We start from the raw sequence: 13,929 nt of genomic DNA, 5'->3' as shown, positions 1-13,929 counted from the left end.
GAATGATGCAAATGTTCTAAGAAATGATCATGGGTATGAATACCCAACTATGTGATAATATTGTGAGCCACTGATTGTAACCATGTCAAGAATGTTTGTATGTTTGTTCATTGTTTATAATAAAAATATTTTTAAAAGATCTCTTTCCATTAAAAAGAAGTACATATCTTCATATAAGGCAAATACAATTCAGTCATTGTAATTAATCTCTGATATTAAAAATAAAAGCCCTGTGAATATTAGGCTATATCATAGTGAGTATAAAACCCCTGGGTGAGCCAAGCACATTTAAACAGGTTAAAAGCCATTGTTGGTACTTTTGATGTAAAATGCAAGGTGACAGTGTTAAGGGTCTGATACTTCAACTGGCCTTTCCTTGAATCAGTTTATAGTCAGCCACAAGTATAACACTTTTTGTTTTTCATTTTATTATTTTTTTAATGGTTCACAGTATCATCATACAGCTGTGCATTTATCATCACAATCGATTTTTTTTTGTGTGAAAATAATATATATACAAAAAAGTAATAAATTTCAATCCCCATTACACAATCAGTTGTAGAACAGATTTCAGAGTTTGGTATGTGTTACGACCCCACAATTTTAGGTTTTTACTTCTCGCTGCTCTAAGATACTGGAGACTAAGAAATATTAATATAATGATTCAGCAATCATACTAATTTGTTAAACCCGACCTTCTCTGAAGTATAACACTTTAACAGTGGCTATGTTTATTTTAAATTAGAAAAGTCAATTTATTAATTCATGTGATCTAACTGGCTAACAAGGAAAGAAGAAAACCAGAAAAGATCCCAAAGAGGTCTTTGAGTAGAAATACTCAACAGTGTCTTTAGTTAAATAGCTGCAGTTGAATAGCTTTGGCAATAACACATTTAAAACTTCCAGGGTGGAAATATTTTGAAACACAGTAAAAAATTTGGCTGGCCTATTCTGAGCAAATATTTTAACTGTTTAGTCTCAAAGGAGCTGTATTTGGCCTTTGAGACTCCATAATTGGTATTTTCCTTTTATTTTTATTTGCAGGAAAAATTAAGAACACTTTATTTCACTTAATAACAATTCATTGGTTACATTTTTACATCCTTTTCCTGTCTTTCCACTTGATTACAGGCATATTTTGGAGATACTGCCAGTTAAGTTCCAGAATACTGCAATAAAGTGAGTCATAGGAATTTTTTGTTTTACATATAAAGGTTATGTTTACACTATGCTTTGGTCCATTAAGTGTATTAAGTCTATTAAGTATGCAATAGCATTATGTTTTAAAAACTGTATATACCTTAAATAAAATGTAACAGACATGCCGTGAACGCATGCTATTGGAAAAATGGTGCCAAAAGATTTGTTCATGCAACGTTGCCATGAACCTTTAATTTGCAAAAACGCAGTATCTGCGAAGGCAATAAAATGAGGTATGCTTATATTTGACTCTGCTGGAAAATTCCCTTTTCCCTTGACTCTTATGAAAAGCAACAGTTTATGCTAAGAGTGGTTGAAAACCCTACACACCATAACGCCATTTAAGTAGTAGCAGCCAGAAACCACTAGTTCAGTTCTGTTATCTTCCTTTAGAGGTTGCATTTTACAGTTAGGCTTGAATTAAGTTGTAGGTGTGGGTTGGTTACCAACGGGTAAGGTGCTTACAAACTAGATTTTCCAGGAGCTGCAGTTGTTCGGAGTCTACTTACCAGCCTGACTCCGCACAAAGCCAAGACAAACCTTCTAAAGGGCTTAACTATTGCTGACATCATTCTCCGTACCATTCTGTTCAGTTTAAAAATACACCATTAATCACTGGTTTGAAGTACTTTCAATTTACACATACAAAAATACAGGTCATCCTTATTCTATAGTCTGTCCTATTCCCCGCCCTGTTAAAAAAGACTAAAACCATAAGGAATACCAAATTCACATAGTACATCTCGGTACAGAACTTAAAGACTGACCTCAGCACAGCTACTCAATCTCAAAGCTGGGGTGGCGTCTCCATCCTCACTTCCTCCAGCCACACCTCCCGGCCTACCAGCCGGAGTTATTCTCCCCGCCCCTTTCCTCACAACCAATGGGCGCGCCGTACTGCCGGTCGACAACTCCGAGGCTCCGCCCCCTATCGCCTCGAGTTGGGACTGGGTCTCTACCTTCCTTTTCCGGGCCGCGCACGCGCAGTTTCATTGGGTATTGGACGCTTGGGGATCGGTTTTCTTGCCTTTCTTTTCCCAGTCGCACGTCTCTCCAAAACCCTTTCCACCTAACTACTACTGGAGGATCCCCCTCCTGCTCGCACAGAGAAGGTGCTGTTAGGGCCTTGGGTGCGTCAGTACCCGGATGTGGAGCCGCTCTCGCCCGGCGGGGACTCTGTGGCTGGGCGGAGCGCGGCAGCGCGCGCGGGGACCGAGAGAAGGGGGCGTCTGGGTCCGGGCGCTCTCCAGACGCCGGGAGGTACCACCGCTGCCCGCGGGGGAGGAGGCGGCGCCGACGCTCGGGCGTCAAGCCCTGAGCGAGGGGCCGGGGGAGGAGAGAGGCCGGCGCCTAAGTTTGCTCGCCGCCGCTCCCGCGGTATCCCCTGTGCCAGCCTCTCCCGGCCCCCCGCGTTCCCCGCGCTCCCGGCCGGCCGATAGCGTGGGCTTCTGGCGGCCGTCGCTGTAGCCCGGCCGCGGAGCCCGGAGGAAGCGGGGGAGCCCCCGCCCACGTCCCCCTCCCCTCGAGCCGCGGCGTTCCGGGCTCCAGTCCGAGCAGGGGGTGCAGCGGCGGCGGCGACGGCTGCGGAGCTGCCCTGGGCTCCGCGGAGACCACGCCGCCACTCCCGTATTGAGCTATTCCCACGGAGCTCGGGGCTCGCTGCCGCCCCCGCCGGCGCCCAGAGTCCGGCCTGGGCCCAGCTCGCTCACGGGTCCCCCGGCTTCGGCGGCGGCGGCAGCGGCGGAGCCCACCGCCCGGGCCCCGATGAGTAACTCCCGCAATAACCGGGTGATGGTGGAAGGGGTCGGGGCCCGGGTAGTGCGCGGCCCGGACTGGAAGTGGGGGAAGCAGGACGGCGGCGAGGGCCATGTCGGCACCGTCCGGAGCTTCGAGAGCCCCGAGGAGGTGGTGGTGGTGTGGGACAACGGCACCGCCGCCAACTACCGCTGCTCGGGGGCCTACGACCTACGCATCCTGGACAGCGCGCCCACCGGTAAGCCCCGGCCCCGACTCGAGCCTGCGCGCGTGGGGGTAAGCGGCGACCGGGCTGGGTGTGGGCGTCGCGGGTGCGGAGCCCCGGGTGGAACGCCTCGCCCGCTGCTCCTCGACGGGGTGAGCGGAAACGGAAAGAGCCAAAAGGAATTGTAGGCACAATACCTGCGAAACAAAAACTTGCAGAAAAGACTAAAAGACCTTTCCAGGGAAAATGATGTTAGTTAGCTTCAGCACCGGGATGCCTTCAAGCTTGAAAGGCACAGAGCACCGGGAAGACTCCAAACACGGGCCCACCCCTATCTGCCCACTTTCAGGGAAGGGGTCTAGAGAGGCCTGGCTAATAAGTATTGAAATTAAACAGCTATCGAGTGATAACTGTCTGAAGGGAGGCTTCCCTTCCCTTGCCATATGGTGCTCAGTTGAACGGTCACAATAGCCAAGAGGCCGCTGGTTCCTCAGATTTGTTGAGATAGAATTTTTTTTTTTTAACCTGTAACACAACATAACTTGATGAAGTTCAGTAGATTACTACTCCGTGGAACGCTATGTAATGATTTTTTTTATCCAGGATATTTAATTTTGTATCATTATATCAGAAAAGCAGCTTAAGCTGTTGAACCACTTTTTGTGTGCCAAATACTTTTTCCGAGTGGCAGATAGGCATAGACGACTCCTGATAATCCCTTTTTTAATATCTCCTCTCATATTTAAGATTATATCAGAGAATTATCCATTCACCCAGCAGTGAGTCAGTGCCCTTGATTGTCTAAATTTTAGGGGTCTGTTTGCTATTGACTGTACAATTGTTATATGCTAAACAGAAGGCTTGCTTTCACAAAATATCTAGTTTATTTTAATCTAATTCATTTTCAAATAGATTTATCTTAGTAGTCTATTCTGTAGAAAATAGATCAAATTTAAACTTTGATGCTTTTCAGAATGCCTAAATGAGCTGGTTCTTAGGCATTATGAATGTGTGACAAAGCCTAATCAATCTTGAAATGGGGTCATAGTTATTGTTGGCCGGAATAAATTGCGAAATAAATTAACCCAACCAATTCAATTTTTGAAAAGATAATTCATAAATTTGTATTTCTTTTATAACCGACTTTTTAAACAATGAAAGGATGTATGTACATGGCCAAAATAAAAAAACAGATTCAACAATACCAAAGGGGAAGCCATTGTTAACAGTTTCTTGAGTATTCTTGAAGAAAAATCTATGCATTACAAGCATGTATATGAATATACTGTAAATCTGCTCCCTTTTTAAGCACAAACCATAGACTATATTTACTCTTCTGCACTTTTGTTGCACTTAATACGAGTTGGTGATTGTTCCATATTAGCATATATATAGGTCTACCTTTTATCTTTTGTGGCTGCATAGTATTCTAGGGACAGTATAGTGTTTGTTTCACTAGTACTTAATGCTGGGCATTTATGTTGCTTCAGGTCTTACTTACAAACTATGATTCAGTAAATATATTCGTATACATATGTTCTTGTGCATATGTGTTGAGTCCTTCTGAAGAATTGGATTACAGCATCAAAGGGTACACGTTTAAAATGTTGATAGGTGTTGACTAAACTGTTCTCTGAAGACATTTTATCAGTTTAGTCTCCTAGCAGCAGTGTATGAGACATTTGTTATCATGCTATCATAAGCAACAACGCAGCCATTTGGAGGAATTCTTGGGGGTTGGTAATTGTGTAAATTTATGGTAAATTGAAATGTCATCTTTTTAGGGTGAGTAAAGTGAAATACATCTTGTACTGCTATGTTATTTGAAGGGACATTAATGTCATTATGTTTTGTAATTTGGGCTATATTTGTCATATTAATAGTTTTCTTATCTTAATACAAAAGCAAGTGTTTTCAGGGGATTTGTCTTAGAATCTTAGTTGAATTTACACAATAATTTTACACATTATGTGTTGTGTATAGCAGTTCATCTTGTTTGTCTGATTCTTTCAGCAGACAATTTTAGAGCACTTCTTGATGCAGAATAGCCACCCTTAATATGGAAAACTTGTCAGACATTTAATTTCTATGGTTTAATCCTTCAGTTTGGGTTTTTGTTTTTGTTTTCTAGAATCAAACAAATCACAAGTTCTTGGCTCTGTTTTACCCCAAGACTATAATACTACTTTCAGTGTTTTTCTTTCTGTTCACAATATTTAGTAATTGATGTCCATTGGCATTTCATTACATTCTGCAGGAGTTACTCAGTACTTAAATATATATAGTACTTGCCTCTATTTTACTTGATGTTTATTTGCATAATATTAACATTAAGATTTTTGTAACTTTGCATTTTGAAATAATTTCATACTTAGAAAAAAATTGCAAAACTAGTAAAGGGTGTTTTTGTTTGCTAAAGCTGGTGGAATGCAATATACCAGAAATGTATTGGCTTTTATAAAGGGGATTTATTAAGTTACAAGTCAACAGTTCTGAGGCCTTAAAATGTCCAAACTAAGGCAGCCAGAGAAAGATACCTTGACTCTGAAGAAAAGCCCATGTCTGTGTCGTGGGAAGGCACATGGCTGGCATCTATTGGTCCTTGTTCCCAATTCTATTGCTTCCAGCTGTTGATTCCAGTGGTTTCCTCCCTAAATATCAGTGAGTCCTGATTTAGCCCTTTCGATGCACGACTGTGTCTGGGTTTTATCTCTTAGCTTAGCATCTCGTGGAAAGGCACATGGCGATGTCTTTTGGGCTCTGGTTCTTGTCTGGCTTCTGTCTGCTGGTGTTTCCTGGGACCTCTGCATTTCCAAATGTCTGAGTCTAAGCTTTCTCCCAAATATTTCCCCCTGTTGGCACTTTTAAGGAATCCAGTCAACTAATTAAGATCCACCTTAAATGGGCTGAATCACAGCTCCATCTAATAAAAAAGTTACACCCGCAATTTGGCACACCACAGCTCCATGGATGTAATCTAATCAAAAGTTCTCACCCACATTAGATGTGTCACATCTCCATGGAAACAACCTAATCAAAAGGTCCCACCCTACAATATTGAATCAGGATTAGAAGAGCAAGGCTTTTCTGGGCTACATAACAGATTCAAACTAACACAGAGTTTCCTTTTGCCTTTAACCCATCCTCTTCGAATGTTAACATCTAATCAAGTACAATTATCAAATCCAGAAAATTAATATTAATGACTAATATAACTGGATGGTCTCACTGGTATGAACTGACGTTAGTGAATAAATTTGGAGAATTTCACTGGTAACAGAGACCATCAGGAGATAGAAGTAGGGTAAGATATTGGGTAATTGGAGCTGAAGGGATACAGATTGTACAACAGGACTGATTGTAAGAACTCAGAAATGGATAACATGATACTACCCAAGTATAATACAATTATGTTAGAACACTAAATGAAGCTGAATGTGAGAATGATAGAGGGAGGAGGGCTGGGGGCACAAATGAAATCAGGAAGGAAGATACACGATAAAGACTGAAATGGTTTAATCTAGGAATGCCTAGAGTATATAATGATAGTGACTAAATGTACAAATTTAAAAGTGTTTTTGCATGAGAAAGAACAAAGGAATGTCATTACTGCAGGGTATTGAAAATAGATGGGTAATTAATATTTAAAAATTTTAACTTAATGTGTGAGACTAAAGCAAAAAATGTTTAGTACAAAATTTATATTTTAACTAGTGCATTTCCTAATATAGCTTATGTGAACAGCTTAATTGAACACCGTAAGTACATGGAACTTTGATTAGGGCATAAGATTTTGTAGGTTTGTCCAGAGTGATGCCCCAATAAATCCCAGAGTGATTGGAACAGTGAGTAAAAAAGTATTTGCAAAGCCCCCTTGGGGGAATGGTGAGAAAGGAGGAAAATTCAATTTCCCCAAGGTGAGAATTCTAGATATTCTCACAAGCAGTGGGGACAACGAAAGCAATAGGCTGAGCCCCCAATTTTGGGGTTTGCTCATATGAAACTTAACCCAACAAAGGATAGGTCAAGCCTATTTAAAATTAGGCCTAAGAGTCACCCCCAAGAGAACCTCTTCTGTTACTCAGATGGCTCTCTCTCTAGCCAACACAACAAGCAAACCCACTGACCTCCCCCTGTCTACGTGGGACATGACTCCCAGAGGTGTGGACCTTCCTGACAATGTGGAACAGAAATCCTAGAATGAACTGAGACTCAGCATCAAGGGATTGAGAAAACCTTCTCTACCAAAAGGGGGAAGAATGAAATGAGACAAAATAAAGTGTCAATGACTGAGAGATTCCAAACAGAGTTAAGAGGTTATCCTGGAGGTTGTTCTTATGCATTGAGTAGATATTACCTTGTTATTCAATATGTAATGGAGAGGCTGGAGGGAACTGCCTGAAAATGTAGAGCTGTGTTCCAGTAGCCATGTTTCTTGAAGCTGATTGTATAATGATATAGCTTTCACAAAATGACTGTGTGATTGTGAAAACCTTGTGTCTGATGCTCCTTTTATCTACCTTATCAATAGACAAGTAAAACATATGGAATAAAAATAAATAATGGGAACAATTGTTAAAATAAATTTAGTAGATTGAAATGCTAGTGATCAATGAAAGGGAGGGGTAAGATGTACGAATTTTTCTGTTTTCTTTTTCTGAATTGATGCAAATGTTGTAAGAAATGATCATGATGATGAATAGCAACTATGTGATGATACTGTGAATTACTGATTATATTGTGTGAACAGAATGATCATATGCTAAGAATGTTTTTGTTATGTTTTTAAAAAAATTAATAAAAAATTTTTAAAAATATAATATTAATGACTAATACATAGACTGTATTCACATTTCACCATTTGTCCCATGAATGGCCTTTTTCTGTTGCATTTTGTTGTCATGTTAGTTGCCTCCAATCTGGGGACAGTTCCTTAGTCTTTCTTTGTCTGTCATGATCTTGACACCTTTGAAGAGTACTGACCAATAATTTTGTAGAATGTCTTGCAAATTGTCTGTTTCTTATGATGCAGTTCAGAGTCTGTATTTTTGACATCAATACCATAGAAGTGATGTCTTACCCTTGGTACATCATATCAGGAAGTATGTGATATCAGTATATCTCATTAATGATGATAACTTGCCTAAATCACCAGCAGTTTTACCCACCATTGTTTTTTTTGTATCATGAGTACAAATCCAATATGGAAAAGGCGGATAATATTTTAGTATTATTGTGAAAATAGTTTTGACTCTTGAAGCCTCCGAAAGGGTTTTGGGAATTTCCCTAAGGGATTTGAGGACCGCACTTTGAAAATCACTGCCCTAGAGAGACTCTCTTACTGAGCCCAGGGAAAGTTGATGTTAAAATGTTCATAGAATTGTATGTAAAACAAAACATGAAGAAAACTTAAATGTTCATTAACAGAATGGATAAATGAATGGATAAGTTAATTTGATATTTATATTTTTTGGTTTTTGGAAAAATGAATTTGTAGAGTAGACTACTGTACAGAAGAGAAGATTAATGTTAAACAAATAAAGCAGGTTGTGAAAGAAAACCTGTGGTATTTTAAAATGTGAAATAATCGTGTATATTGTTTCAGATAGAGTTTCTCAAACTCGGCACTGTTGAAATTTTGGATGGGATAATTCTTTGTTGTGGGGCATTGTCTTGTGCATTGTAGGACGTTTAGCAGCATCGCTGGTCCCTACTCACCAGATGCAGTTTATCATTTTCCCCAGTCACGACAACCAAAATCATTTCCAGACATTGCCAGATATTTTTTGGAGGCAAAGCTGCCCCTCTTTTGAGACTCTGTTTTAGAAATATATACATGTGCAGTGAAAGTATATAAATGCATAGTAATGATAAATACCAAGTTCAGGAGAGTGCATAGCTTTACCAGAGGAGTGCAACAGGAGTGGTACGCTAGGGGCTTTATCTATTTTGAGTTGTTTTGATTATTCATTCTTGTTCCCTACTTAATCCACATTTTCAGAACAGAAAATGTATTGCAGTATGTTTGGGAATTAAGAAATGGATAACTTTATTTTTTATGTTTTTTTAAGAAATGGGTAATTTTTAACAAAATTTTGTGAAAAATTTTTGAGAATTAAGGATTCTGGGATGGTTGGATCATTGTGAATCTTTCTTTTCTCCTCTCACTATGTGGTGGAAATTTGTCTAGGAGTTATGTGTGGGATCCCTAATTCTTTGGCATTTGAATTTTATTTTTTTTCCTTTTAGGAGACACTTGATATGTTCGAATTTACACTTAAACCATGTGAAGAGGAGCGTGAAGCATATATTTGAGTGATATAATGTCTTATTTTGTATCCAGATACATCTGGCCAATTTGTAGCGAGTATAATTACTTCGAAATTTATTTTGCAGAGCCAGTGGTAAAGTAGGTATGGCTGGCTTATTATTATTTAGGAACTGATTTTATAGGATTTGGGGAGAAATGTGTTTCTAGATATGACTGTTTTGTGGACGTTTAACTACAGTTAAACGCTATATTGTTAACAGGGAAAGTGAGTGGAGAGTATGAATTTGAATTTCCTATTAAGGTTCTGCACTTGTGGGTATGGATGACAAAAAAATTAACAGATATAGATAATTGAATTTATTCAAAACTAGCTTCGAATTTCAGTTGGCCCAGGCTATTTGGGGGGAAATTCTTGGTCCTTTTCCACCCTTAGCAAAGAATTTCCCAAGTCACATGTGGGAAAACTCCTCAGATGTTTGCGCTTAGTTGAAGGTTTAAAAGTACTCACCCTGGATAAAAAATATTAAATAGGTTAATAAACTTTAGCTTTTCCTTTTTTGAGGTCCTCTATTCTTTTCTGATCTATTTTAGTACTAGAGGAAAAGGGTATTGTTAGGGAAAAATAGGACTTGTGGGAACAGTATTTGGGGAATAGGATGCCTGACTGAACAGGTTGAGGAAATGGCATAAGAGGTGTTTTACTAATGGTAGCTGCAAAGAAAACTTGATTTTCCTACAGAGCCAGTCTGTTTTACAAAATTCTTTAAAATGCCCTTCTCTTTTTATATCCATCTTCTAAAACATTTTTTTTTAAATTAAAAACTACATCTAGTTCTTGGTAATCCCTATAGATTGCAACTTGGTTGAGTTAAGAATCTCAAGAAATCAGTTTGCAGATCCCTGTATCAGTGCTTCTCAAGCCTTAGTAAGCATACATGTCATGTCAGGATCTTTTAAAAATGCAGATTGTGATTCAGTTGGTCTGGGATTCAGAGAAGAGTATTTCTAAAAAGTTTCCTGGTGTTGTAGATATTGCTGGTCCATGGACACACTTTGACTAATAGGATATTAAGTGACTTGTCTGAGATGCCCAGGCTCTCTGATTTCTCCTTTTTTTTTTTTTTTTTTTTAGTATTTTTTTATTTTATTATTTTGTTTGTTTGTTTGTTTGTTACATGGGCTGGGGCCGGGAATCGAACCGGGGTCCTCCGGCATGGCAGGCAAGCACTCTTGCCCGCTGAGCCACCGCGGCCCGCCCTGATTTCTCCTTTTTTCTCAGCAGATTCTAGGCCTGATTGTTTGCTTAGTAATACATGTTTTAGTTTTTTTTTTCTTTAACTTTTAAAAAATATAACAACATACAAACATGAACATTCTTACCATATGATCATTCCATTCCTGATATATAATCAGTAACAGAATATCATCACATAGTTGTATATTCACCATCATGATCATTTCTCAGAACATTTGCATCAATTCAGAAAAAGAAATAAAAAGAAAAAAGTTCGTACATAACATACACCTTACCCCTACCTTTCATTGATCACTAACATTTCAGTCTACTAAATTTATTTTAACATTTGTTCCCCCTATTATTTATTTATTTTTAATCCATATGCTTTCCTCATCTGTCCATAAGATGGATAAAAGAAGCATCAGACACAAGGTTTTCACAATCACAGAGTCACACTGCTAAAGTTGTATCATTATACAATCCATCTTCAAGAAACATGACTACTGGAACACAGCTCTACATTTCAGGCAGTTCCCTCCAGCCTCTCCATTATACCTTAACTAAAAAGGTGATATCTATATGATTCATAAGAATAACCTCCAGGATAACCTCTCGACTCTGAAATCTCTCAGCCATTGACCCTTTATTTTGTCTCACTTCGCTCTTCCCCCTTCTGGTCGAGAAGGTTTTCTCAGTCCCTTGATGCTGAGTCCCAGCTCATTCTAGGATTTCTGTCCCACGTTGCGAGGAAGGTCCACACCCTTAGGAGTCATGTCCTGTGTAGAGAGCGGGAGGGCTATGAGTTTGCTTGCCATGTTGGCTGAGAGAGAGAGGCCCCATCTGAGCAACAAAGGAGGTGTTCTGGGGATAACTCTTAGGCCTAATTTTAAGTAGGCCTAGCCTATCCTTTGGGGGGTTAAGTTTCATATGAACAAACTCCAAGATTGAGGGCTCGGCCTCTTGCTTTGGTTGTCCCCACTGCTTGCGAGAATATCAGAAATTCTCCACGTGGGGAAGCTGAATTTTCCCCCTTTCTCCCTATTCTCCCAAGGGGACTTTGCAAATACTGTTTTACTCACTGTTCAGATCACTCTGAGATTTATCGGGGCATCACTGAACAAACCTACAAAACCTCATGCCCTACTCAAGATTCCATGTACTATGGTGTTCAGTTAAGGTGTCCACGTAAGTTATGTTAGGAAATGCACTAGTCAAAATATAAATTTTGTACCAAATAAACAGTTTTTGCTTTAGTCTCACACGTAAGTTAAAGTTTTAAAATATGAATTACCATTTAAAGTATTAAATTACCATTTAAAGTTAAATATCATTTGAAGTATCTATTTTCAACACCCTGCAGTATTACATGTCTTCAGTTTTAAAGACTGGTGTTTTTGAGCAGAGAGAAGAGCGTGTACAATTGAAAAAAGGAATATGTAACGATTTTCTAATATATGTGTTTTTTACACATATAATACTGTCTTAATATATTTCTCGTTCTATAATCTACAACCATATCCCTCGGATTAGATTAGATATTTCTTTTAGGCTGTGTTCCCAGGTGGGTACCCTCTTTAATTGCTAGCCAGCATTTCCAGTTGACTCATGCTTCTGTCTATTAAAGCAGGGTGTGCTGTGTTTTAACTCTTTTGCATGTGTGTGTGTGTGTGTATGTATGTGTGTGTCTTATATGCCTGTATCTCTGTCTTCTAGCAGAGTCATAGCTCTGAGTGAGTTTTTTTTTTTAATAGTAAAGATTGCTCTTTGTGCTTTTCAGAGAGCTTTTGCGTCATTTGATCTGAGGTTAGGTAGATACTATCTTAAGACAGATGAAAGGAAACTGAGGCTCAGTTAAGAAAGGTGTCCAGTCACATTGCTGGTGAATGGCAGATAAGGGGATAAAAGCGTGCTTGTTGCTCTTTCTCCTGTCATTCTCTCTTCCTTTCAGTAGTTCAGAAAGGATCAACATTTGTAATCTTTTTCTGTGGGAAAATTGATTATGAAATTTAAGTAGCCAACCTAGAAATGAAGTTTTGGTGGTTCTACCTTTTGTAAATTGACAAGTGCTTTTCAAAAGATCCTTTCCTGATTTTCCTTTTCTCTTAATGATTTTAGCTGATTAAGCTATTTAAAAATGTATTTCTGTAATACAAGTGCTCATATTTATTATAAAATTTGGAGATAACTAAAAGTATAAAGAAGAAAAAAGTTGCTCTTAATTTTGTTGCCTAGAGACAAATATTTTAGTATATTTTCTTTTAGTTTCTTTAGAATGTGTATTTTGTACAGTTGAAATTTTATTGATACAAAGCTTTTAAAAAATGTTTTCCCCATTTAACATATATATGTTTTGTTTAAATCATTGAGTATGTACTCCTTATATAGTAAAATAAAGTAACAGTTATTTTTATGCCTTAAACTTACTTATATAAAGAAATGTGTACGTACTCCCAACTTTTTACTCCCCAAAGGTATATCATACATATGGTTCCTCAGCTTTCTTTTTTTTTTTTGCTTATTTTATCTTGGACATCTCTTTAGGTCAGCCATAGAATCTGTCTTACTCTTTTTAGTAGGTGCATAGTATCTAATAGGTATAAAATATTTTTCTTACTTTCCTTTTGAAGGACATTTAGAGTGTTTCATATTTTCCTTTTCTTGGTCATTTTGAACAGTGCAGTAATATACAAACAGGCTTGTGTTTGTGTGTATACCAGTCTATCTTTGTATACTTTATTTTCAGCTTCTCTGTTAGTTTGTTGTAGTAATGTCTCTTTTATATGATACAGCTAGATTTTGTCTTCACTCACCTTGAGAATCTTTGCCTTTTCATAGAGGAACTTAAGTTCGTGTATGTTGTGATTGATAGGATTTTTTTGTTTTTACTACTATGTTACTTTTAAAATTTTCATGCTTTCTTTTGTATTTTTTCCCTTTGATTTGTAAATTTTATGTCCCTTTTTTTTTCAGTTCTCCTAATGGTTTTTAATATTTAACAAATTGAAAAATTAATTTTCTGTATGTATAGAAAATTGCACAATCTCTTTAATCCTCCCTGTTCCACACTATAGCTCTGGCTTTATGGAAACTACATGGAAAATTAGTCCTGTAACATTGTCCTTTTTCCCCTAGATAAATATATGAGCGGAGATTTGCTCTTAAAATTGCATTAAACTTAACCATCACATTATTAATAGTTAATTGGATTTTAAATTATAGTGCTTTCTTATTACTATTTCTTACATTCCACGTCTTTCCCTT

General features: G+C 38.4%; 2 protein-coding genes across 6 annotated transcripts in view; one reads left to right on the top strand and one right to left on the bottom strand.

The window, feature by feature from the left end:
• ABHD3 (abhydrolase domain containing 3, phospholipase) overlaps positions 1-2,389 on the bottom strand; it is a 118,790-nt gene extending 116,401 nt beyond the window's left edge. For 4 of the 5 annotated variants that reach the window (XM_077135814.1, XM_077135815.1, XM_077135816.1 and 1 more), the window contains exon 1: positions 1,968-2,389. The gene's annotated coding sequence lies outside the window, so the exon portion shown is untranslated. The remainder of the gene's footprint in view (positions 1-1,967) is intronic. The other variant, XM_077135817.1, reaches the window with a different exon arrangement.
• Positions 2,390-2,784: 395 nt separating this feature from the next.
• MIB1 (MIB E3 ubiquitin protein ligase 1) overlaps positions 2,785-13,929 on the top strand; it is a 142,455-nt gene continuing 131,310 nt past the window's right edge. Inside the window, exon 1 of the mRNA XM_077135812.1 lies at positions 2,785-3,193. Coding sequence (XP_076991927.1) covers positions 2,965-3,193 — 229 coding nt within the window. The 5' untranslated portion in view covers positions 2,785-2,964. The remainder of the gene's footprint in view (positions 3,194-13,929) is intronic.

The sequence above is a fragment of the Tamandua tetradactyla genome, chromosome 18, assembly GCF_023851605.1.
Source record: "Tamandua tetradactyla isolate mTamTet1 chromosome 18, mTamTet1.pri, whole genome shotgun sequence".
NCBI lineage: Eukaryota > Metazoa > Chordata > Mammalia > Pilosa > Myrmecophagidae > Tamandua > Tamandua tetradactyla.
The sequence above is the reverse complement of the archived record's forward strand: the minus strand, read 5'-3'. Positions and strand labels throughout refer to the sequence as shown.